This window comes from Phyllobates terribilis, unplaced genomic scaffold (genome assembly GCF_046119375.1).
Source record: "Phyllobates terribilis strain yellow unplaced genomic scaffold, ASM4611937v1 Scaffold_4__5_contigs__length_816908805, whole genome shotgun sequence".
Taxonomy (NCBI): domain Eukaryota; kingdom Metazoa; phylum Chordata; class Amphibia; order Anura; family Dendrobatidae; genus Phyllobates; species Phyllobates terribilis.
Window position 1 is genome coordinate 565,009,142 of NW_027362764.1, and position 24,566 is coordinate 565,033,707.

Genomic DNA, 24,566 nt, shown 5'->3' on the forward strand with positions numbered 1-24,566 from the left:
CCTCACCTTTTTAAAAGAACTATTATTTCTCTATTTTTCTGCTGACATAGACATATGAGGGCTTGTTTTTTTGCGGGACAAGTTGAATGATACCATTCATTTTGAGATAAAAAAATAAAAAAAGGGAAAAAAATTCAAGTTCGATGGAATGGGGGAAAAATTTAATTGTTTTTGTCTGTCATTGTTTTTGTGTTTTGTTTTTACGGCTTTCATTCTGCAGCAAAAATGACTTGGAAACATTATTGTCCAGGTCAGTGGCATTACGGTGGTTCTAAAGGTGTCCAGTTTTTTTTTTTAAGTAGTTACTTTGTGCGCTGTCTAACCCCATTTTCAGCAATATCAGTCTTTTTCATGTGAGCTCAAAAACCCAGTTGACCATGTTTTTGTGCCCACCTGAAAAAGGAGGACAATGCCGAAAATGAGGTCAGACAAAGCACAATAGTGGCTGTCTGCTTCATTAAAGGCAATGACTCCATTGACTGATACACCTGAATCCCATTTTTAAGGGTTTCAGACAGAAGTCCTAATGGAGACACTGATGTGTGGCCAAAAAGTGATGTGAACGTAGCTTTAAAGCTTTCTATGCTTTAAATAAAGGAATATATCATATAGTAAAAGTTTCTGATACATTTTAAAAAGCAGAAGAGAATTCCACAACTTAAGGGTCACACTTTAGAAAAGGGCTAGCTGCTTTTCTTACAATAAATGGCATTGTAGGTTATAAATAATCTAGAGATAGAGAATGTATAACTGGTGGAGAAAGGTTGAATTTCATGGATCTGTCTATTTTCAAACCTTAAGACTATGTAACGATGTAACTTTAATAATTGACTTTTACAATCATGAGTTCGTTGTAGTAGTGTCCACCCAAATATAACCTTCTAATGTGGAGCGGCCCAAGTCTTTACTCAACATTTCTAATCTATTGGTCAGCTCCCTTGCATCTGTTATCTCCAATCAAGTGAATGGGAGAAACCTTGTAGTATAATTCACAGCCAACTACAAAATACCACAATCACCACTTCCGATGCACTGTGGCACCTCAAATCAGCCGAGAATCGCAACCACAATGATGTTTTATTGATAACCTATCATAGCAATAGATCATCAATATTAAAGTACCAGAAAACCCTTTAAAAGAACTGGTATGGAAGATCATCAATAATTACTACATTCATTGATTTAGCCCCAGCGTAGTCAACAAAGATAAATGAAATGTCTTGAAGAAAATCCATGTGTACAATGCTAAAAAATATTTGACCTCTATAGAAATAATAGCAACAAATAAATAAAATCCAGGATAGTACATAAAGTAATAGGTCTCCAAAAATATTAGGCTACATGGAGTCCTCCGATGTATACCATTGTCCTGTTATCCCTATGACAAGTGACCAATGCATTATTGGTGGCGGGTGACTTCTGGCATGGAGCTGGTTACACAGATGACATATTCTACAGCATACATGTCAAACTCTGGTCCATGGGCCAAATCTGACATATTCATATTTGACCCCCGACACTGACCGCAACCGATCAGCGAATCGTATTAGTGAGGACCGGGGAGCGGCGCTGCCTGTGCGGGTACTTCCGTTGCGAGCGGCCGGGAGATGACCGGCTGCTCACAGCAGAAGTATCCCGACCGGCGGCACCGCTCCCCGGTCCTCCCTTCACACTTGCCGTCAGGAGATCAGCGTCCCTAGCTGCTGATCTCCCGACGGTAGCCGCATGGAGGACAGCAGCGCCGCCGGTCGGGGTACTTCTGCTGCGAGCAGCCGGGAGATGACCGGCTAGTGCCGGTCATCTCCCGGCTGCATCGCCGCTGACCTCCGTGCGGCAGATGAGCCGCTAACGGCCGCCATCTTTTTCTGAAATCCCGCGTCGCTGATTGGCCGCGGCCGGACCAATCAGCGACGCGGGATTTCCTGGACAGAAGGACAGACAGACGGGATAAGACGATTATATATAATAGATGGGGGACTGTGTGGGGCCCATTATTCTGTATGGAGGACTATGTGGGGCCTATTATTCTGTATGGAGGACTATGTGGGGCTTAATATTAGAGTTAGGACTGTCCCATAAGGGTTACCGTGACGTGGTGGGATGGCTTTTACATTATTTTGATTAAAATGATGTTAACTAAATACCCTTTATTATTTATTATTATTTTTGAACTGTGCGATTTATCCATTTATTTCCAGTTATTTGGGTATTTTGCTTGTCTTTGGTTTTTCTCTGTCTAGTGGCCTTATGTGAACATGCATTTACATTTTGCATGCACACCAATTTACGTTTCAGTTCAGACTCTCAGGTTTTTTCTTTGTAGTTTAGTGTGCTTTAGTACATATAAGGGTGTGGCAGCCCTTTGTCTGAGCTGAAAGGTTCATTCTGCCTCTCAGGTCTATACTTCTACTAGGGGTTCAGTCTCTCTGCCCTTATCCATATGTATGTCACTTGACAAATAGTAAGGTTTTAATATTAGAGTTAGGACTGTCCCATAATGGTTACCGTGACGTGGTGGGATGGCTTTTACATTATTTTGATCAAAATTATGTTAACTAAATACCCTTTATTATTTATTATTATTTTTGCACTGTGCGATTTATCCATTTATTTCCAGTTATTTGGGTATTTTGCTTGTCTTTGGTTTTTCTCTGTCTAGTGGCCTTATGTGAACATGCATTTACATTTTGCATGCACATCAATTTACGTTTCAGTTCAGACTCTCAGGTTTTTTCTTTGTAAGGAGGACTATGTGGGGCCCATTATTCTGTATGGAGGACTATGTGGGGCCCATTATACTGTATGGAGCACTATGTGGGGCCTATTATTCTGTATGGAGGACTACGTGGGGGCCATTATTCTGTATAGAGGGCCATGTGGGGCCTATTATTCTGTCTGGAGGACTATATGGGGCCTATTATACTGTATGGAGGACTATGTGGGGCCTATCATTCCGTATGTAGGACTATGTGGGGCCTATTATTCTGTATGGAGGACTATATGGGGTCCATTATTCTGCATGGATGACTATGTGTGGTCATTATTCTGTATGGAGGACTATGTGGGGCCTATTAGTCTGTATGGAGGACTATGTGGGGCCATTATACTGTATGGAGGACTATGTGGGGCCCATTATACTGTATGGAGGACTATGTGGGGCCATTATTCTGTATGGAGGACTATGTGGGGCCCATTATACTGTATATTGGCTGGCCCGTGACTTTATCCAAGTTTTTCATTTTGACCCTCTGAGTGTCTGAGTTCGACATCCCTGTTCTAGAGATATTATTGGAGCAGTTGTTAGAAAATATCTGCAATAATTAGGAAGATTTTCAAACGGAAGAATTATTTCAGTTGCTTCAAATACCGTACATGAGCATTGCTGAATATGGATATTCATTTAGAACTAATATAACACTAAGAAAGATTATGTAAATGTAAATCCTCCATCTGCTAAAATTAATGTAACAAGTTTTCATCAGGCTGATATGATAGTTTTGTTAAGAAATAACAAATGAGAACAATAAATTATCACTGTTTCTGGTCATAATCATTAATACTCATTGATAAGAATTGTAACATGAACAGCACCTTAGCACGTGCACGACTGCGCCCCTTGTATGGAGCTTTTACTCCCATGTAACACATTACATACATAAATAATTAGAATGAATACTCACTACGAGATGTTTTCAGTTTATATTCATAAAATATCACAAATGTTAAATGAACATCAAACTATAGAAAATATATCTTACCCTGCCAACCTCTACTAGATTGGTCACCATGACTATGCTGGCTGTATTTTCATGCCACACCATCCTCCAAAAATCATATACCGTCTCCTGCATCGGGCCTGTGCGGGTAGATAAATAAAATATTGTTTAGAAAGAAATTCTTAATATATAAAACATATCATTTATAAAGAAGAGAGATGCTAAAAATGTACAGCTTGAAAGAGAATAATTTCATGAACGGCATCCACGATGTTTCCCACCGTGCACTGTTATTCCAAGCTACTGTATCATACTGGATGAAAATTTCTTTTAGTATTCCCACTAGATGTACTATTAATAAAGACAAGTTAACGACTACAACAATGAACATTGTACAGTACTTCTGCCTAATTTGCCCATTTGGAAGATCTTATCTACAATGTCGCTCATTTGTTGTAAATAATTAATGTTACTCAGGAGTTTCGTAGCTGAGACGTGCAGCAGAAACCGGGGGTCTACATGGATTAAATGGACGGGCAGATTCTACCTACTACACTTTGTACTTGTACTGTCATGAAAAAAGAAAGACAACCAACACCCAAATCATCCAACCATATACTGTACACTTAGCTGTTAGCTCATTTAGAAATATAGTATGAGCAGTTCAATTGTTACACAAGGCACATACCACAATTCTCTCTCTTTCTGTATATGTATATATCCATATGCACGCCTACACACATGGTACTGTGCAAAGGTTTTGGAAAGGATTGGGGGTGAGAAAAGTGCTGCAAATTAAGAATGCTTTCAAAAATACAAGTGTTAGGCCACGTGCACACGTTCAGTATTTGCTCAGTATTTTACATCAGTATATGTAAGCCAAAATCAGGAGTGGGTGATAAATACAGAAGTGGTGACGGGTTTCTGTTATACTTTTCCCCTGATTGTTCCACTCCTGGTTTTGGTATACAAATACTGATGTAAAAACTTCACCAAATATACAATGTGTGAACGTGGCCTTGTTAGTTAATTTGAATCAATTTTTAACCAAATGCAAAGTGAATAAACAAAAGAGAAATCTGCATCAAGTTAATATTTGGTGTGACCACCCATTGCCTTCAAAATAACCTCAAAATATCAATTCTTCTTCAACGTTGGTACACTTGGCACCTCCACACAGATTTTGAAGAAACTTAACAGGGATATTGTCCCAAACATCTTGAAAAACTAATTTCAGATTTTCTGTGGATGTAGGGTTGTGCAAATACTTCTGTCTCTTTTTTAATCCCAGACAGATTCAATGAAGTTGAGGTCAGGGCTCTGCGGGGTTTTATCATCACTTCCAGGAATTCATGTTCTTATTAATGCTAAAGATAGTTCTTAATGACATTGGCTGTATGTTTGGGGTTATTGTCCTGCTATAAAATAAATTTGGAGCCCATAAGATGCCTCCCTTATGGTATTGCATGATTGATACGTATCAGCCTGTGTTTCTGAGCATTGAGGAGACAGTATTACTCTTGCCCAACTACATTTGCTAAAATGCAGTCCAAAATGTGCATTGAACTTCCACCATGCTTCACTGTTGCCTGCTGATGCTCATGATTTCACCCCTCCCCAGCCCTTCGGCAAACAGCCTTCTGTAATAGCCAAGTGTTTGAAATTTTGACTTATCAGTCCAGAGCACCTGCTGTCATTTTTCTGCACACCAGTTTCTATGTTTTCTTGCAGAATTGAGTCGCTTGCCATGTTAAAGTTATAATTTTTTTGCCATCATTTATCCATGAAGACCACTTCTGGCTAGACTTCTAAACACAGTAGATGAGTGAAGCTCGATCGCACTTGTTGCTGCCAGTTCTGAGCTGATGACACCACTGGACATCTTCCGATTTCGAAGGGAAGTAAGCGTGATGTGTCTTTCATCTTCGCCACTAAGATTCCTTGCCCGAGTCTAAGGTTCTAAACATTGCCCATTTCTTGGTGCGTCTTCAAAAGAGCTTGAACCACACATCTTGAAACCTTTACCATGAAGAAACCTTACTGATGCAGTACCACTACATTGTGTCTTTCTGCTGTGCTCAGTCTTGCCATGGTGTATGACCTGTGACATAAAACTGTCCTCCACTTCTCACTTTTGCAACAGTGTGGCTGTTGCTCACTCAGCCTCCTACTATGTTTCAGTTAATAACTTCATTTCAACCTACATAATGAAATTGATGATCATTATCACCTGTTTGGTAAAATTTGTTACTCATACACCTGTCTATAATTGTACAAAATCCCTGATTTTGTGCAAGTATACCTAAAAGAACCGATGCTATTTTGAACACCAGGGGTGGTCATGGTCACATCAAATATTGATTTGATATATATATTTCTCTTTTCTTCACTCCCTTTGTATTTTGTTAATTTCTGATAATAAAGTACACTACTATGCATTGAAATTGCAACACCAAGGAAAAGACATGGAATTATGACAATCACAGGATCAATATACATTTTAATGATATGCAAAAGATCAAATAATGGAAACAAATTATTTTATTCAGTATTGTGTGTAGCGTCGGCGTCCCTGCCCTCTGCTAGGCAGGGACGCTGTTCCCCTCACCTCTCTGCTCCGAGCCCGGCGTCCTCCTCCCGCTCTGCTGGCAGCGCGCGCTCCTTCCCGGCCACTGTGCTTAGGGCGCGCGCGCGCTCCCTCCCTCTTAAAGGGGCCGCGCGCGCCGTCCTAAGGAGTCCCCGGCCAATGGCCGGAGGACTTCACCATATATAAGGCACCTCCTCCAAAATGGAGGTGCCCGAGCAATGTTGTTGCACTGTTCACTACTCTGCTTCAGCCCTCAGGTCCCGTTGCCAGTTACCTGTCAGTTACCTGCCTGATTCCTGCCAGAGTCCTGCCAGTTTGCTGTCTGTTTCCTGCCTGATATTCCGCTACCTGCCTGCTTGCCTGAGGTCCGACGGTCTGCCTTACAACTCCTGTCAGTCTGTCTAAGGACCAGCTTGCCCGCTCACCTGGGAGCGCACATCAGCTACCTGCCTGCTTGCCTGAGGTCCGACGGTCTGCCTTCCAACTCCTGTCAGTCTGTCTATGGACCAGCTTGCCCGCTCACCTGGGAGCGCACATCTGCTACCTGCCTGCTAGCCTACCTGGAGGCTCCGCCGTCACGTGCTGTGACCACCTGCCTGTCCAGTGACTCCTGCCCGCTCACCTGGGAGCGCTCATCTGCTGCCTGTCTGCTAGCCTACCTGGAGGCTCTGCCGTCACGTGCTGTGACCACCCGCCTATCCAGAGACTCTCGCCTGCTCACCTGGGAGCTCACGTCTACCATCAGCCGCCACAGGTCGTACCAACCCTTTACCCAGAGACTACCCCGGTCACTTGCCGTGACCATCTGCCCGTTCATCCAGAGACTGCCCCGGTCACTTGCCGTGACCATCTGCCCGTTCATCCAGAGACTGCCCCAGTCACTTGCCGTGATCTCCTGCCCGTTCTTCCAGAGACTGTCCCGGTCACCTGCTGTGACTGCCTGCCTGGTCGCCACCCGCTCCCTTACAAGGACCGCCCCCTTGTATAGTAGCTCAGAGGTTCTGCCTCCCAGACCCGTTACAGTTTGCTCGGGCCATGGAACCCGGTGGCACCCAAGCTCCCTCGCTCTCGGACCTCTGTCATGAACTGTCCCGTCAGAGGTCCCAACAGGAGTCCATCCTGGGTCACCTGCGGAATGTCAATTCTCGCCTGGACACTCTGACTGCTCCACCAGCAACCACCGCCAGTGCCATGACTCGCAACCCGGCAGCTCCGCTGCCCACCAATACCATGGTATCCTACCCCGGACCCCGGCTTTCTGCACCTCCTCGCTTCGGAGGCGACTCCGCTCAGGCTCGGGGCTTCATAAATCAGTGCACCCTGCACTTTGAACTCCTGTCCCACCAGTTTAACTCCGACCGGGCCAAAATTGCCTTCATCATGTCCCATCTCACCGGGGAGGCCCTGGCCTGGCTAAATCCTCTATGGGAGAGAGGAGACCCCCTGGTGTCCGACTTGCCTGCCTTTCTCACGGCTTTCCGGAAAGTCTTCGACGAACCCGGACGGAAGACCTCATCCGCATCATCTCTGCTACGCCTCCACCAGGGAAATCTCACCGTGGGCCAATATGCCATACGGTTCCGTACCCTTGCCTCGGAGCTGGCTTGGGATAACGACGCTCTGGTGTCTGTCTTCTGGGAGGGTCTGTCCGGCCGTATTAAAGATGAACTTGCCGGTCGAGACATTCCTACCACTCTCGATGACCTAATAACTCTTGCCACCCGGATTGACCTACGGTTCCAGGAGCGTGCCAAAGAGGTCACCCGTGAGAGGAGGTTTCCACGTCTAGCTCCTACTTTTCAGAAACCCGTCACTCCCTCCGTTTCTCCCCAGGTACACTCTCCTGAGCCTATGCAGGTCGACCAGACCAAGATGGTCAAAACCCGTCAGGACTTACGCCGTGCCGAGGGGAGCTGCTTCTACTGTGGCAGTAAGGAGCACCGGATCCGTACCTGCCCGGAGAGGTCGGGAAACGCCTGTGTCTAGGTTCGCTCAGAGAGGTCGACCTAGACAAGAATAAATCCTCTCCATCTCTGCTACTGTCAGTCTCTATTATCTGCGGGGAGAATCGTTATTTCGAACTAGCCCAACTTGACTCTGGAGCGGCCGGGAATCTTATTTCACAGTCCCTGGTAGAAAAATACCGCATTCCCACCAAACCTCTGGCTGTACCATTATCTGTCGCTGCTGTGGATGGGGGCCTCTTACCACGTCCCATCCAACTCATCACCGAATCCATAACTCTGCAGGTGGGAATGCTGCATTCTGAGAGCATCTCTTTTCATGTTCTGCCTGGACTCTCTCACGCCCTCTTACTAGGTCTACCTTGGCTCCAGAGACATGCACCCGTGCTTGACTGGCAGACCGGAGAAGTCCTTCGCTGGGGACAGGACTGTCATAAGACTTGTTTGGTTCCTGTTCATCCCGTCCGTCCTTCTCCTACCCCAACTAATCTACCTGGACTTCCGATTCCCTATTGGTCATTTGCTGATGTCTTTAATAAAAAGGAGGCAGAGACATTACCCCCTCATAGACCATACGACTGTCCTATCGACCTGTTACCCGGTACTACTCCTCCCCGTGGGCGTATTTACCCATTGTCCGCTGCTGAGACCCGGTCGATGTCCGAATATATTGAGGAGAATTTGGCCAGGGGATTCATCCGGAAATCTACCTCCCCGGCGGGAGCAGGCTTCTTCTTCGTAAAAAAGAAGGACGGCTCTCTCCGTCCCTGTATAGACTATAGAGGCCTTAACCAGATCACGGTGAAGAATAAGTACCCCCTTCCGCTCATTCCAGAATTATTTGATCGCCTGAGGGGGGCTAGAGTCTTCACCAAACTGGACCTCCGTGGGGCGTACAACCTGGTCCGTATCCGTCAAGGGGATGAATGGAAGACTGCATTCAACACCCGGGACGGCCACTATGAATATCTGGTAATGCCCTTTGGTCTCTGTAACGCTCCTGCCGTCTTTCAAGAGTTGGTCAATGACATCTTCCGGGACCTTCTCTACTCCTGCGTTGTGGTGTACCTGGACGACATCTTGGTCTTCTCTCCGGATCTCCAGACTCACCGGAGGGACGTTCGTCAGGTCCTGCTCAGGCTCAGGCAGAACCACCTCTTCGCTAAATATGAGAAGTGCCTCTTTGAGCAGACCTCGCTTCCGTTTTTGGGCTACATTATTTCTCAGACCGGCCTACGAATGGATCCAGAGAAACTGTCTGCCATCGAGAAATGGCCCCGACCGGAGGGGTTGAAGGCCATTCAGCGGTTCCTGGGCTTCGCCAACTACTACCGCCTCTTCATACCACACTTCTCTTCCCGGACTGCCCCAATTTCCGCGCTCACCCGTAAGGGTACTAATCCCAAGGAGTGGCCGTCCGAAGCAGAGGAGGCCTTTCTTTCCTTAAAACAGGCCTTCTCTTCCGCCCCGGTGCTGCATCGTCCGGACGGCAACAAGCAGTTCTTTCTGGAGGTTGACGCCTCCTCCTCTGGAGCCGGAGCTGTACTTACTCAAAAATCTTCTTCCAGGAGGATGGTAACTTGCGGCTTCTTCTCCAAACTCATCTCCTCTTCTGAGCGCAATTATTCCATAGGAGACCGAGAGTTATTGGCCATCAAGCTGGCATTGGAGGAGTGGCGTTACCTACTCGAGGGGGCTCTTCATCCGGTAATAATTTACACTGACCACAAGAACTTGGCTTACCTCCAGCATGCCCAGAGACTTAATCTGCGCCAAGCCCGGTGGTCCTTGTTTTTTGCTCGCTTTGATTTTGTTCTACATTTTCGCCCGGCTGACAAGAACATCAAAGCGGACGCCCTGTCCCGATCCTTTCTGGTATCTGACCTCGAGGAGGAACCTAAACATATCATCGATGCCGCCAGAGTAATGCAGGTGGCTCCCGTGAGTCTAAATCGTCTCCCTCCCGGTAAGACGTTCGTATCGGTACCTGATCGGGAGAAGATCCTACACTGGGGTCATTCGTCTAAACTAGCTGGCCATGCCGGTCAGAAAAAGACCCTCCAGCTTATTACCCGGCACTACTGGTGGCCTAACCTGCACAAGGATGTAATAGACTTTGTTTCTGCCTGTGTGTCCTGCGCCCGCAACAAAGTTCCGAGACACCTGCCAGCCGGTCGCCTCCTTCCTCTGCCAGTACCTGCTGCCCCCTGGCAGCATATAGCAATGGACTTCATAACTGATCTCCCCGTGTCTGCCGGTTGTACGGTCATTTGGGTGGTCGCTGACCGCTTTTCCAAGATGGCTCACTTCATTCCCCTGCCAGGCCTCCCGTCTGCACCCGAGCTGGCTAAAGACTTTATCCGCCACATCTTCCGTCTTCATGGCCTGCCCCGTCACATCGTGTGGATCGTGGGGTACAGTTCACTTCTCGTTTCTGGAGAGCCACTTGTAAATTGCTAGACGTCACCCTGGACTTCTCCTCCGCTTACCACCCACAGTCTAATGGTCAAGTGGAGCGGATCAATCAGAACCTGACCAGTTACCTCCGGCACTTCGTTAATGCCCACCATTCTGACTGGGTGGATCTCCTGCCATGGGCCGAATTCTCGTACAACAATCACGAGAGCGAATCTTCCTCCAAATCCCCGTTTTTTGTAGTCTTCGGTCAGCATCCTCGGATCCCGTTTCCCGTCTCCACCTCGGTGGACAATCCGGCTGCGGAATCTCTTGTTAACAAATTTTCCTCCATATGGGAGAGTACCCGGTCCGCACTCCTTCTGTCATCCGAGCGTATGAAAAGACATGCTGACAAAAAACGTCTGGATCCTCCTCAATTCCGTCCAGGGGATAAGGTCTGGCTCTCGTCCAAGTATGTCCGGCTCAAGATTCCTTCCTATAAGTTAGGGCCTCGGTTCATCGGTCCTCTGGAGGTCATCAGTCAGATCAACCCGGTGGCCTATAAATTGAAACTCCCGGCCAACTTGCGGATCCCTAACTCCTTCCATGTATCTCTCCTCAAACCTGTGGTACTTAACTCTTTTTCCAAGTCTACAGGCATGCCTCCTGCTCCGGTTTCCGCTGAAAACGAATTTGAGGTAGAGAACATTCTGGCCACCAAAAGGGTAAGAGGGAAGACCTTTTTTCTAGTAGATTGGAAGGGGTTTGGTCCTGAAGAGAGAACGTGGGAGCCCCGGGAGAACATCCATGCCCCTCTCATCCTAGCTAAATTTCTCTCTGACCTAAAAAAGGGGGGGCCTAAAGGGGGGGGTACTGTAGCGTCGGCGTCCCTGCCCTCTGCTAGGCAGGGACGCTGTTCCCCTCACCTCTCTGCTCCGAGCCCGGCGTCCTCCTCCCGCTCTGCTGGCAGCGCGCGCTCCTTCCCGGCCACTGTGCTTAGGGCGCGCGCGCGCTCCCTCCCTCTTAAAGGGGCCGCGCGCGCCGTCCTAAGGAGTCCCCGGCCAATGGCCGGAGGACTTCACCATATATAAGGCACCTCCTCCAAAATGGAGGTGCCCGAGCAATGTTGTTGCACTGTTCACTACTCTGCTTCAGCCCTCAGGTCCCGTTGCCAGTTACCTGTCAGTTACCTGCCTGATTCCTGCCAGAGTCCTGCCAGTTTGCTGTCTGTTTCCTGCCTGATATTCCGCTACCTGCCTGCTTGCCTGAGGTCCGACGGTCTGCCTTACAACTCCTGTCAGTCTGTCTAAGGACCAGCTTGCCCGCTCACCTGGGAGCGCACATCAGCTACCTGCCTGCTTGCCTGAGGTCCGACGGTCTGCCTTCCAACTCCTGTCAGTCTGTCTATGGACCAGCTTGCCCGCTCACCTGGGAGCGCACATCTGCTACCTGCCTGCTAGCCTACCTGGAGGCTCCGCCGTCACGTGCTGTGACCACCTGCCCGTCCAGTGACTCCTGCCCGCTCACCTGGGAGCGCTCATCTGCTGCCTGTCTGCTAGCCTACCTGGAGGCTCTGCCGTCACGTGCTGTGACCACCCGCCTATCCAGAGACTCTCGCCTGCTCACCTGGGAGCTCACGTCTACCATCAGCCGCCACAGGTCGAACCAACCCTTTACCCAGAGACTGCCCCGGTCACTTGCCGTGACCATCTGCCCGTTCATCCAGAGACTGCCCCGGTCACTTGCCGTGACCATCTGCCCGTTCATCCAGAGACTGCCCCAGTCACTTGCCGTGATCTCCTGCCCGTTCTTCCAGAGACTGTCCCGGTCACCTGCTGTGACTGCCTGCCTTGTCGCCACCCGCTCCCTTACAAGGACCGCCCCCTTGTATAGTAGCTCAGAGGTTCTGCCTCCCAGACCCGTTACATTGTGTATGAGTGCACTGTGCAGAAATGCACACACACACCTTGGCATGCTATCAGTGATGTTATTATTGTTTGTCTGAGGAATGTTCTGCCACATTGCATGCAGTTGGGCACAGGAATCATTACGATCCGCTGCTGGCAGCTTATTTTGCAATTGCCAAACAATGACGTCACAGATGTCCTTGATAGGAGACAGGTCCACAGACGTTGCAGGCACGTTGCACATGTAGGCCAAGCAGACTCACAGTAGCATTGAGTAGCATACAGCCTGGTGTTGTAGTGTTGAAAAACAGATCTTGTGACACTTGTGAGAAATGGCTGAACCACTGGATCTACCACCAAATCAATGTAACGCCTAGCAGTTAATGTACCTGTAAGTCATCGTTAAATTAGGTGAAGAATGTAGGGCTATGGCCATTAGTTGTGTGATATACACTGCCAGAATATGTGCTGTGCAGACCCCAGGGGGCCGTACCAGTCATACTGTCCTGATGCAACCATCGGCCATGGACTAATATATTAAAAACTGCACAATATATTATGATTACACTTAAGATTAAAAGACGTTTAACAAAAGTTATGGTTAGAATATTTGGATGCCATTACCAGCTCACTCTGTATGATAGATACACAAGAAACTCCATCCCTGCAAATGCCTTGTTTCAAACATAATTCTATTCAAAAGCTTTCTATTCTTTCACATTGATGAATTTCAAATTGCAGCCTGACATTTTAATAAATGATTATAGAACCACTTGTCTTGGGCATAAATTAAAATCCAATGAAGCCTGGAGGGCAGAGTGGGATTTACAGCTAGTTGTGAGCCCAAGCATAAATTCTGTGCCAGTTTGTGGATTGTGGAGAGCTGCATGTTTAACCACTTCAAGATGGGGCCAATTTCCCCTTTAATGACCAGGAACATTTTTTATTTTTTGCCATTTGGTGTAAGAGCTCTAAAGTTTTTCCTTGTTTAAAAATTCAAATAATTTTTGTATCTTTTTTTTCATGGTACTTGGGTTTTAATTTTAATGTAATTTTTATTAATTTTTTATGGTTTTTTTGCCAATGTTAGGGAAAAATGTGAAGAGAAAAGAAAATACATAATGGTTTTAATCTTTTTTCCTAATTTTAGCTAGGACCATAAAAATACATAATTGATTGTTTTCCCCTTTCTGAAATAGCTATTTCTACATATCCTACATATCAGTAGACAGTGGTTCATAATGGTGGTGGTTTAGTTTTTGTTAGCCCTGTTTAATTCAATGCTTTCCTTCCCTTGTGTTGTTCATAAGGTCATTAAAGTTCACAAATATTATTTTTTGTATAACTGATTTTCCCTGTAACTTCATGCAGTTATATTAGCCCCAATTAAAAGGCAAATTCAGTCTCCTAGCTGCACTGCAGAACTTACCTGGTTCTGATAAAACCCAGCGCATTCTGCTCCCACCTGGCACACAGAGATGAAGCAATCGCTATGAGAAAGTGAAGTTTCTGCTTTCTAAACTAAATACACATAGCTCGTTCAGAGTTGTGTAAACTACGATCAGAATGACAGAGATGGTAATAAACCATCTCTGCCTTTCTCTAAGAGGAATTCAGCTATGTCTGACATCCAGTGTCTCTGACATTTCGACTTCCGAGCAGCTGCTCACAATGCAAGAATAAATAAACCTTCTTGAAGAACCATATGTGGACCACCTCAATGTTTCAAACCATTTTTGTTGTTAAACTGTTTTTGTATTGCATGTCCAAAAATCACAACACATTATATACCAATTATTTATAGAATGTGTTAATTGTAAACATGAAATCATGCTTAATATTTAAAATGGAATATGTAAGCAGGTTTTTGCTATGTAATCTGAGAGCAGCATGATGTAGGTGCTGATACCCTGATTCCAACAATGTGTCACTTACTGGGATTTTTGTTGCTGATTCAATAAAAATCACTGTTTTATCAGAAGATTACTACTACAAGACTAGTAGTCTTGTCTCATGCCCCCTAGTCAACTGCTCTGTGTAACCCAACCCCAACTACTTATTAGTAGCTGTCAATATTCAGTGTACACAGAAAGCTGCCAATCAGTGGTGTGGGTGGGGTGGGGGTTACACATGGCTCAGCATTCAGAGAACTGCTAAATCTGTAGCAGAGAAAACAGTGATTGTTTGATAATGACAGCAAGCAGACGAGCAAGTGACATAATAAATAAAAAGGCCCACATCTCTTGAATCATATGGGAAATTTAAGAAAAAAACAAACAACAAAACATTACTCAGGGAAGCATTGGGTATAAAATAATTACAAAAAATGTTTTTACCTAGTGAAAGATCCTTTTTTAAGTGTAAACATCCGAGAGTTACAAATAGTAACTGTGAAGAATATTCAGGATATAATCCCAAATCAATCATTGTGCCCTGTTTGACGGGGATTATAGAGGTCTACAATGTACAGCTGTAATCCGACACTTCTGCAGCTAAAAAAGAAGGGAGGGGGCTCAGGGACAGTGAGTGACAAAACCCCCTTCAGCTAGCTGTGAGCTGTTACAGGAAGACCACCTGGAGATCCCAGCCATGTGTTGTCAGACAATTATAATTCAGTATCGAGTTATGGGAATACAATGTGTCCCAGTTATTCATAACCTAGATTTTTGAGATCCCAAGAGAATGGGGAATGTCACCCTGGCTTCCAGCCTCGTCTAGCGCGTAGGGATAGGGAGATACATGGCACAGCTTTTCAGAAGCCCTTAGGGTCACTGTGTTTGGTCTCCACGCATAGCAGGGGCCCGGCTGGATCCGATGACACCAGAACCGGCCTCTTTAGGACTGTCCATTAAGAAAGTATAGCCCATTTTAGTTTTTGGAGTTTTAGCTAAGAGAGACCAGGGGTGGAGATTTAGGTCCAGCCAGGGGTCAGGAGGGGGAGTGACCCAGAGGAGTTAAGAGCTTCAGCAGCCCTAGCTCCATGTCTTTTTCCTGGGACGTCACGACGATACATCGTGTGGGAGAAGTCCTGCAACCAAGGGGACCACAAGTCTCCCATGTGGCAGCCCCTCCCCCACAAGCCAGGCATTCCATCTGACTGGTAACTGACTCTCAATAACTGCTTATACCTTTTGTACCACTACTATTGTATTTGCATCTCTGACCATAATGTATGTATAACCCTTATGCATATAGTGTATTGTCTAGTGTGCCCTTAAGGCGATTAAATATATAATTTAACCTTGGACTGCTCTTTAATCTTGATTCACGAACGCTCACGTCCGTTGTTTGGTCCAACGAACACGCTACCGGGCTGGTTTCTGTCCTGATATAATCCCGCGGTCCTAGCGGGAATTATATCTAATAGAAACTGGTGGCAGCTCTACCAGACCGACAAGGTTCTGCTTCACTGGGGCTCGTGAAGGGACCTCTCAGCCTGTCAGGGGTGTGAGCGAATGTGGTGCCACGCCATTGACTGAGTGGGCCACCTCTTCTCACTCCCGATGCCTTCCTGTACCCGTGGGGACAGGAGGTGTCTGTGTAGAACTGCACCAATCTGACCTTACGCATCCCCGAGGGGGTGTGGAATGTCACGTTGGTGCAAAGGGCAGATAAGTATCACGTGATCCGTCTGACGTAATTGTGACATCAGGTGGGTGGCAAGGTGTGGATCCATCACAAGTGGTGGCAGCGGTGGGATTCTGCGGGATCTCTCTGGTGTCATTCTTCATAGTGGGGCAGCAAAGGGATTCTGCGGGATCTCTCTGCCATTCCTCACAAATGGTGGCAGCGGTGGGATTCTGCGGGATCTCTCTGGTGCCATTCTTCACAGTAACATAGAGCATATCTGCACCTAGAAGAGGACAAACTCTTAAAGGAAACCTGTCGGTAGATTTTTGCTATGTAATCTGAAGACACCATGCTGTAGAGGTTAAAACACAGATTTCAGTGGTGCCTCTTATCAAGCTCTGTGCTATTGTTTACTTGTAATGTTTGTTTTCGCACCAGGAGCTTATCACTGCTCAGACTACAGCAGTGAGTGCCTGGTAGTCAGACCTCCCCTTCTGTAATAAGCAGCTCACAGTCTATAGACATTGTATATACAGAGCCTAGTGTGGGCGGGGTTAGCTTCCTCAGCTCTGCTGCATTGCTTAATCTAAAAGCTGATTGTGTCAGAATGGCTGCATACAGTAAACTAAGTAATACATAGTTGGATTCAGGGTCTCTTTGTCTACATCATGCTGCTCTCAGATGCAGGTATCAAAAACCTGCTGAAAGATTCGCTTTAATACTGAATACCGCACAAATATCAGATCAAAATAACAGATTGTTATTTTATGGCATCGAGATTTTTCTATAAAATATCATTGTTAATACTTTGGCAACAAATAAAACATTTCCTATTTTGGTAGAAATATCATAACATCTCAATGTTATGGCTTTGACGGTCATACACCCTACTGGTGAATGCAATTTTGAGAGTCAGAAGCGCAGAGAGATCTTGGCAATGTGTAAAAAGCTCACTGAACTCCAAGAGAAACCATAGTGATAAAGCACCAGGGTAAGTGGGTAAGACTCTGTTTCCACTGGCGTCAATGCTTTTATTTTTACTGGAGACATTATGACTGATATGAGGCATCATCATCTAGAATCGGCATAGCAGAGATTGCTACAAATTGCATCAGATTTATTATGGGTGCGTAATTTTTGTGCAGATTAGTGGCATAAAATGTACATACACAAGTCATTTTAGAAAGAAAATTTGATTTCGTTTTGTAAAATGTATTAAAGCCTGTACCCAGTCTGATAAATTTGATACAGTTTGGACCATGTCTGCATAAAAATTGTCCCTTCTGTGATAACTTTTAACCCTAACCCCAATCATTAATACGCGAGCCATGGAGTGGAATTGCTTCAATACAAAGTGCATGACTGGCCACACTATCAGGTGCGCGTAGGCATGCTGCAACAACCAAGGACATCTGTGTAGAGTGAATCCGATCCTATACAAGCTGCATACAGTAACGTTTTAGAGTTGACCGGAACAGGTATTGTATTGTATATGTAATTTCAGCTTCTGAATTTAGATCAGCACTCAGCACAATAGGAACATACTAATATTCCCCAAAGGTTAGAAGAATATATGATTTTGAGGAGAGGTGCATGTAGTCTTACTCTAAATGTTACAGCAGATGAGCATTTTCCTCTTGTAATTTTTTGCATTCATGCCCCTTTTCTTTTCTGATGACAACGTGAGGTGTGAACTAAAGCCCATGACAAGTAACGTATGCTTGTGCAAAGCTATTTCACAGTTGACAACACTTGCACATTGTTGCCGAGCAGGTGACCTACATTTCCCATTCCTACATCTGCCCTTTCTTTATTTTTACTTTCATAAACCGTTGCAATTGCATTCCGTGTACTCGCCCCGTCCCGGCATCCGGTTCAGTGCTGCAGTCTGTCAACCTTTGACCGAAATAAGTCTTTCTTCAGTGAACACGGAGCAGGTTCTTCCCTGAGCTACAAACAAACCCAAGCAGTTTACCATCTGTTAATTTAATAAAATAGTGCAGTCTCAGATATTCAGGTCAGAGGGAATATTACATTTTTTCTTCGTACTGAGCACAAAATAATGGTCTGCAGATACATGTGCAATTGTTAGGTCATGAACCTTGGAGTCTCCTGCTTATTCCTCAATATGTCGTTTTAACTACAAGAGATACTTTTTAGTGAATTCTTTCCTCAGTAGACTAGAATCCATTTCTATCTATATCCCCAGAATGACTGTGGTGCTCCTTGGTGCGTTGTTTCTTTGTGGAAGTACTATCAATTTGTTCTTTTCATCTCTACATCTAACCATCCGGTCCTCTCGCTACTTCTGTGTGACAATAGAGCCTTTTCCTTCTGGTATTTAATAGCTATTATTAAACTCGGCTCATCTTCACACATCGTCCAACATATTATCCTGACAATGGGCAATCTGTAGAGAAGGTGCAGCTGATGAAACAGATTCAACCTTTGATAGACTCTTCCCTCTAGAGCGCAGGCTTCCCAAGAGCAGAATTATAATGTCTTACCTGCTGATGCAGGAAGTGTCGGTCTGGGGTGGTAAGAGCTCAACAGTAACATTTACTCTGGGGGCCCACTGTTCAGCTACATGCAAATATTACATTAACCTCTGCCACAATTCTACTTTTGCTTCTATATAATAGCTAAGTAACTTGTTAAATGAATAATGAGATGCTTTTGTCTGTACATATAGAACCCAGTTTATTGTGCCAACTACTGCTCATGTTGAGGAGTAATTAGCTTACTCCTGAACCGCGGCCCACCGGGGGTTTCACCGGTTTACAGGTGGGCCAGTCTGAACCTGGATGCAGGTAACGATATGCCCATTTATGGAATTATATGAATGTTCTCATGATACCCAGGAATGAACCAGATGAAATGGAAAGTTATTTTCTACATACAGCTAAAATAATTGCATCATTTAATCTTTACTTAGACTGACGCTTTGTAAGCCAATCCAAAGAGAATGCGTTGTGGAGTAAAATGCATTTACATCTATTAAGACGTAGAAGAAGACCTATACGGTTGAAATGCGTAGTCTGTTCCTAGACAGCTATGTCCTCTACACTGCCATAAAGTGCCCACTGTATGTACATACCTGGTCCGAAAAGGAATGATGTTCTTTTAAGGATTGTTGAAGAATAAAAAGATTTTAAGAAAAATGCCGAAATAAGGGTTCCTCCGCTGGACTTTATTTGTTTTGGTTCCAAGCGATTACAGGAGGGCGTGCGTCCCTCATCTCCATGCGGATCCCTGGCAGATGATCGGACCAAGGAGAAACTACGATCTAGGTAAGCTGGCTACTATAGACTTTTTGCATGTACATCTATTAATAAGCCCGTAATAAATTGATAAAGAGGTACATGGTATAGCAGCATTACATATGTGCTATGATGTATATAAAAAGTTGACTATGACCTTTCCAAAATTATATTCCAAAAAGGCATGTACCAAAAGAGGCATAAAAGCCTTAAAACAAATTCCTCATGTGACCAAACAGTGACTTTACAGAATAGCTAAGCAAAGCGTGGCTAACCACTGGGTAACATGGGTATTTAATGTATGGCATTAAAATGAATAATTGCTGTTATAGATTTTTGGGGCAGCCCAAAGATGCGCCAAATTTATTAAGACACTATGGCTCAGATTCATTTTTGAAGGTGTGCCTTTTTGTGTCTAGTTTTTTATGTTTTTAGCCTGTTTTTCACTTTTGCCACATTCTTCTTTTAATTTGCTCTTATTTTTAAAGTATATTTTATGTGCTTGCCTGTTTTTTTTTCTTACATCATTGTGGATGGGGCTTGGGGTTTTTAGCTGATACATCAATTGCAACTTTTTAAAAAGTTGCTAAATACTTGCTCAAAAGTATTCCATCCCCACCCGCCCCACTAGAGGTGCTGAAAGGACAATACATGAATAATAAAATATATGCTTTTCTCTTTTAAAGGAACAGTGTCAACATATTTCACATATCACATATGTTAGAGAACACTGTGATCCACACGGCCTGAATACTGTAAAGTGCGTGCAGTCCGTGTTGGGTATTTAACTTAGCCAAATCTATATTCCTGCTCAACAAAACCAGACAAAAATAAGCACATCCCATTTTTAGACTGACAGCTCATGGGTCTACGGGCGCGTGTGAAACATCGAATGTCATCCGAGTGCAGTTTGATTACCGTGGATGCCGACACTGGAGGAGATGGAGAAATTAGTTTCTCCGTCTCCTCCGCACCTGTGCTGCGATTCTCTCATGCAAGAAGATCGGATCACAGTAGCATGGCACTCGGCTCACGCTCGCAGCAGTTTGAGCTGAGTGTCATTAGCATATTGCATCTGATGCTCTTGTGACACCCCAGGGGTCTGGTTGTCACAGTGATAGAGATATTACGTCTGAGAGCAGGTGGGAGGTCCTTTGGTCAGGGATCCTGTGCATGCCACACCTCCTGCCCAGCCTTGGGAGGGGAAGAACTTCCCCTGTATAAACCCGGGGCTGAGGCAGGGTTAGTGAGTCCAGGAAGAGTAGAGACAAGAGCAGCATAGGAAGCAGCAGAGTCACAAGGAGTCAGGGGCTGGCAGCTAAAGAGCTCGCCCTGACTAAGAAGATTCTTTACCGGACCCGGAGTCCGAGGCTGTGGGGACTAACTTCTACCCAGCAGCAGAATCCGTCAGGCAGGGGATTTCAGGTCCCCTGGCCCAGAAGCCCGAAGGCCCGGTCACACGCGTTGGACCAGCACCGCCATCGTGGAGCGGAAGCCATTAGAAGGCCCCGAGTCACCGGCCATACGGGTGAGCACCACACGGTACACTCAGGGACGTGGGCTACTTACATCAGCTTCTAGCAAGGTAGCCAGAAGAGTACAGTCAGCTTGGGAGGCCTACAACTACGCCTGGCCAGGGGAGATCCCATCTGCTCAAGGACTGACCAGGCCCCGTTCGCTAGCAAGTACTCCGGGAGGGTCTATCGTTGTTACCAGTAAAGACCCTGAACGCTACCATACCGTCTCTGAGTGGTTCCTGCTACCCCCATCATCCACGTCGGCTGCCCTGAGGCCATACCCCTCCCGTTGGGGGTTATACTATCACGCTGCACCATCCTTCCACCGGCCTCAGCGGTCTGCCCTGCAGCAGCAGCCCCCTGGCTGCATTCAACGGGTGGCGTAGTCATCAACCATTTTCTACCGCTAACAGACTGCCGTCCAGTTTGACTCCCTGGGCACGGACCGGGTCACCGCCACGAGACTACAACCCTAAACAGATCCGGCTCCGGGTAAGCTCCCGCGTGCGCAACGCAGCGCGACACAGGCCCAGGGGCGCGTCAACTTTGGCGTAGTCGGCAGGATCACGTGCCCGCAACCACCGGGTACTGCGTGCCTGAAAAGCAAAGACTGTTCAAACTTACCAGTGGTGAAGATTCCCGCCATCGGTGAAGATTCCCGCCATCCGGCGCCATCTTCAGCCTTCTTCCCGCCATCGGTGAAGTTTCCCGCCATCCGGCGCCATCTTCAGCCTTCTTCCCGCCATCCGTGGAGTTTTCCCGCCATTGGACGCCATCTTGAGGACGCCGCGCGGGAAGAAGAGGGGCGTGGACTCCGAAAGCGCGCGAGAACTGAAGCCCCGCCTCACGTCCGGACGTTGCGTAAGGTCCTGGAAGGAGCCCAGCAGACGCCGACGTCACAGGAGCGCGACGGAAGGTCCTCAACCCTGACGATCCACTGCGGAGCCGCGGCCTACGGAACAGGATCATCGCAAGGTAGGCCACGGTCCACTAGGGGGGAGGAAGATGTCGGATACGGAGGAGAGCTCCACTGCCTCAACCCCCGCCAGCGCTACCGCTGTTGCAGTTATGCCCTTCACCATGCCCTATATCCCGGGAGCAGCTTGGCTACCCCAGTACTCAGGGGAGTCACATACCCTGCATGACTTTAGAGAAAAGCTGGATAGCCTCTTCCAGGTGTACCCCCTCACAGAAGAGCAAAAAGTGAGCATCCTGGTGGCCCAACTAACTGGGGCAGCCAAAAGGGAAGTAAAATCCTGGCCACCTGGGAGGAAGACTGTCGCAGGGATACTAACCCGGCTGAAGGACACCTTTGATACCCGCACCTCAGCCGAGATTAAACTTAGATTCTACGGGTGCAAGCAGCGAGCGCATGAGAGTATAAGGGACTATGCACTCAACCTACAAGAGGCCCTGAGGGCCATTAAGCAGACCGACCCTAATGGAGTGGGAAACGAGGACAGGCTGTTGACCGAACAATTTATAGAGGGTTTATATTGCAATGCCCACCGCACCCAGTTGCGGGCAATGGCCTTACAGGACCCTCATCTAGAATTTGCACAGTTCAAGGACAGAGCCATCCGGGTGCTCCGAGAACCGGCACCGGGTGGCGTTGTGACCCACAGGCGCCCAGCTATCACTTACCACCAGGAGGCGGCGCCCTTGTCGACAGGGCCTGTGGGAGCTCATGCGCAGGCTTTGGACAATGACCCGGCTCCAGACCTACACCATCAGGTCCAAGAGCTAGTTAAGAGCGTTGCTGCGCTAACCCGAACTGTGCAGTCTTTACAGGTTTCCACCCCAGGGAAGATCCAGCTGGCATCCGGACCGGAGGACATCCCGTGGCGTCGACCAAGGAGGACCCCACCGGCCAGAGGAAGACCCAGTGACCGATACAGCGAGGACGGACGACCCATCTGCCGCCGCTGCAATCAACCCGGACATATGGAAAGGTACTGTTCTTTAAACGGGCACAACCTGGGGTAGAGGGCCAACCCCCAGGAAAAAGATCACCAGGCCCATCGAACTGGCGCGACAGATATGTGGGAGGACGTCCAGTCTTGCCTGTGGTACTGGATGGCATTCCCATGAGTGCCCTACTGGACACCGGGTCACAGGTCACCACCATCCCGTACGTGCTCTTCAAGCAGTACTGGAATGACTCGGATATTACCCGCTACCCTGACGACGACTTGAGTATCATCGCCAGCAATGGTCAGCCCGTGCCACAGATCGGATTTAAAGAGGTGACCATCAAAATTGGTAGAGTCGAACTGGCCGCACAGGGACTGATCATTGTAGATATTGACAAACATGAGAGTCACCCAAAAATAACTCTAGGAACTAATGTAATTGAAAATTGTCTTGCAGAGGTGATTTTCCTTTTACAGCAGGTTGCCAAGAATGCCAGCTCCGGCGAGCAGCGGGTGCTCCAGAAAGAGATCCGGGCACTGATGCAACGGCAACAAGTGGAACTCTCCGGCGGTGAGATTGGTAGCGTAAGAATGTGTGACCCTTTTCCTATTGCCATGCCCCCAAAAAGTGAAATGATGATTTGGTGCCGGGCAGCTATTGGTCTGAGAGGTAGAGATTACCAGGCAATGGTAGAACCAGTTTACTCAGACAGTAGGCCCACCATTTTGACAGCACGGGGGGTGGTCAATGTACGCCATGGGAGGGTGCCCGTTCGCATAATAAATATCGGGGAGAGGGAAGTGTACCTGCCCCGGTATGCCACGCTAGCCAAATTATATACCACTAATCAAAATTCTATACAATCTGTGGAACCCTTGCCTCCATCTCACCCGGAGGAAGGTAACGGCTCTAAGAAAGACATGGAGGACTGGTGTCAGCAACTACATCTGGGTACTGACTCCACTCCCTCACATCAGAAACAAGGAGTCTATCGGGTGGTTCAAGAGTATGAGAGAGTGTTTAGTAAACACCCGTTAGACTTCGGGCGAGTCAAGGGGGTAGAACACCGCATCCCCACGGGAGATCATCCTCCCATAAAAGAGAGGTATCGACCCGTACCCCCTGCACATTACCAACACGCCAAGGGGATGCTTAGAGACATGAAGGAGGCTGGGGTAATCCGGGATAGCTGTAGCCCCTGGGCAGCCCCACTAGTTTTAGTCAAAAAGAAAGACAACACCATGAGGATGTGTGTAGATTACCGGAAAATCAACCGTATCACACACAAGGATGCGTACCCCTTACCAAGGATAGAGGAGTCATTGGCCGCTTTAAGATCTGCTAACTTCTTCTCTACCTTGGATCTCACTAGCGGGTACTGGCAGGTTCCTGTAGCAGAGGCGGACCGGGAGAAGACCGCATTCACCACCCCGATGGGACTTAGCGAGTTCACCTGCATGCCATTCGGACTCTGCAACGCCCCAGGAACCTTCCAACGATTAATGGAGTGCTGTCTGGGCCACAGAAACTTCGAGACGGTCCTGTTGTACCTGGACGATGTCATCGTATACTCCAAAACGTATGAGGACCACCTGAAACACCTGGCGGAGGTGTTCGAAGCTCTGGCGAGTTACGGCCTAAAGGTGAAACCCTCCAAGTGTCACCTCCTGAAACCAAAGGTGCAATACCTGGGACACGTGGTGAGCGCTGACGGAGTGGCTCCCGACCCCGATA

The 24,566-nt window shown here is 47.0% G+C and overlaps 1 protein-coding gene across 5 annotated transcripts in view; it reads right to left on the bottom strand.

Moving 5' to 3' along the window:
- The window catches only part of PTPRM (protein tyrosine phosphatase receptor type M), an 810,930-nt gene that overhangs the window by 57,970 nt on the left and 728,394 nt on the right, over positions 1-24,566 (bottom strand). For all 5 annotated transcript variants that reach the window (XM_073679060.1, XM_073679055.1, XM_073679056.1 and 2 more), the window contains one exon: positions 3,759-3,856. In XM_073679060.1, the coding sequence (XP_073535161.1) occupies positions 3,759-3,856 (98 nt within the window). The remainder of the gene's footprint in view (positions 1-3,758; positions 3,857-24,566) is intronic.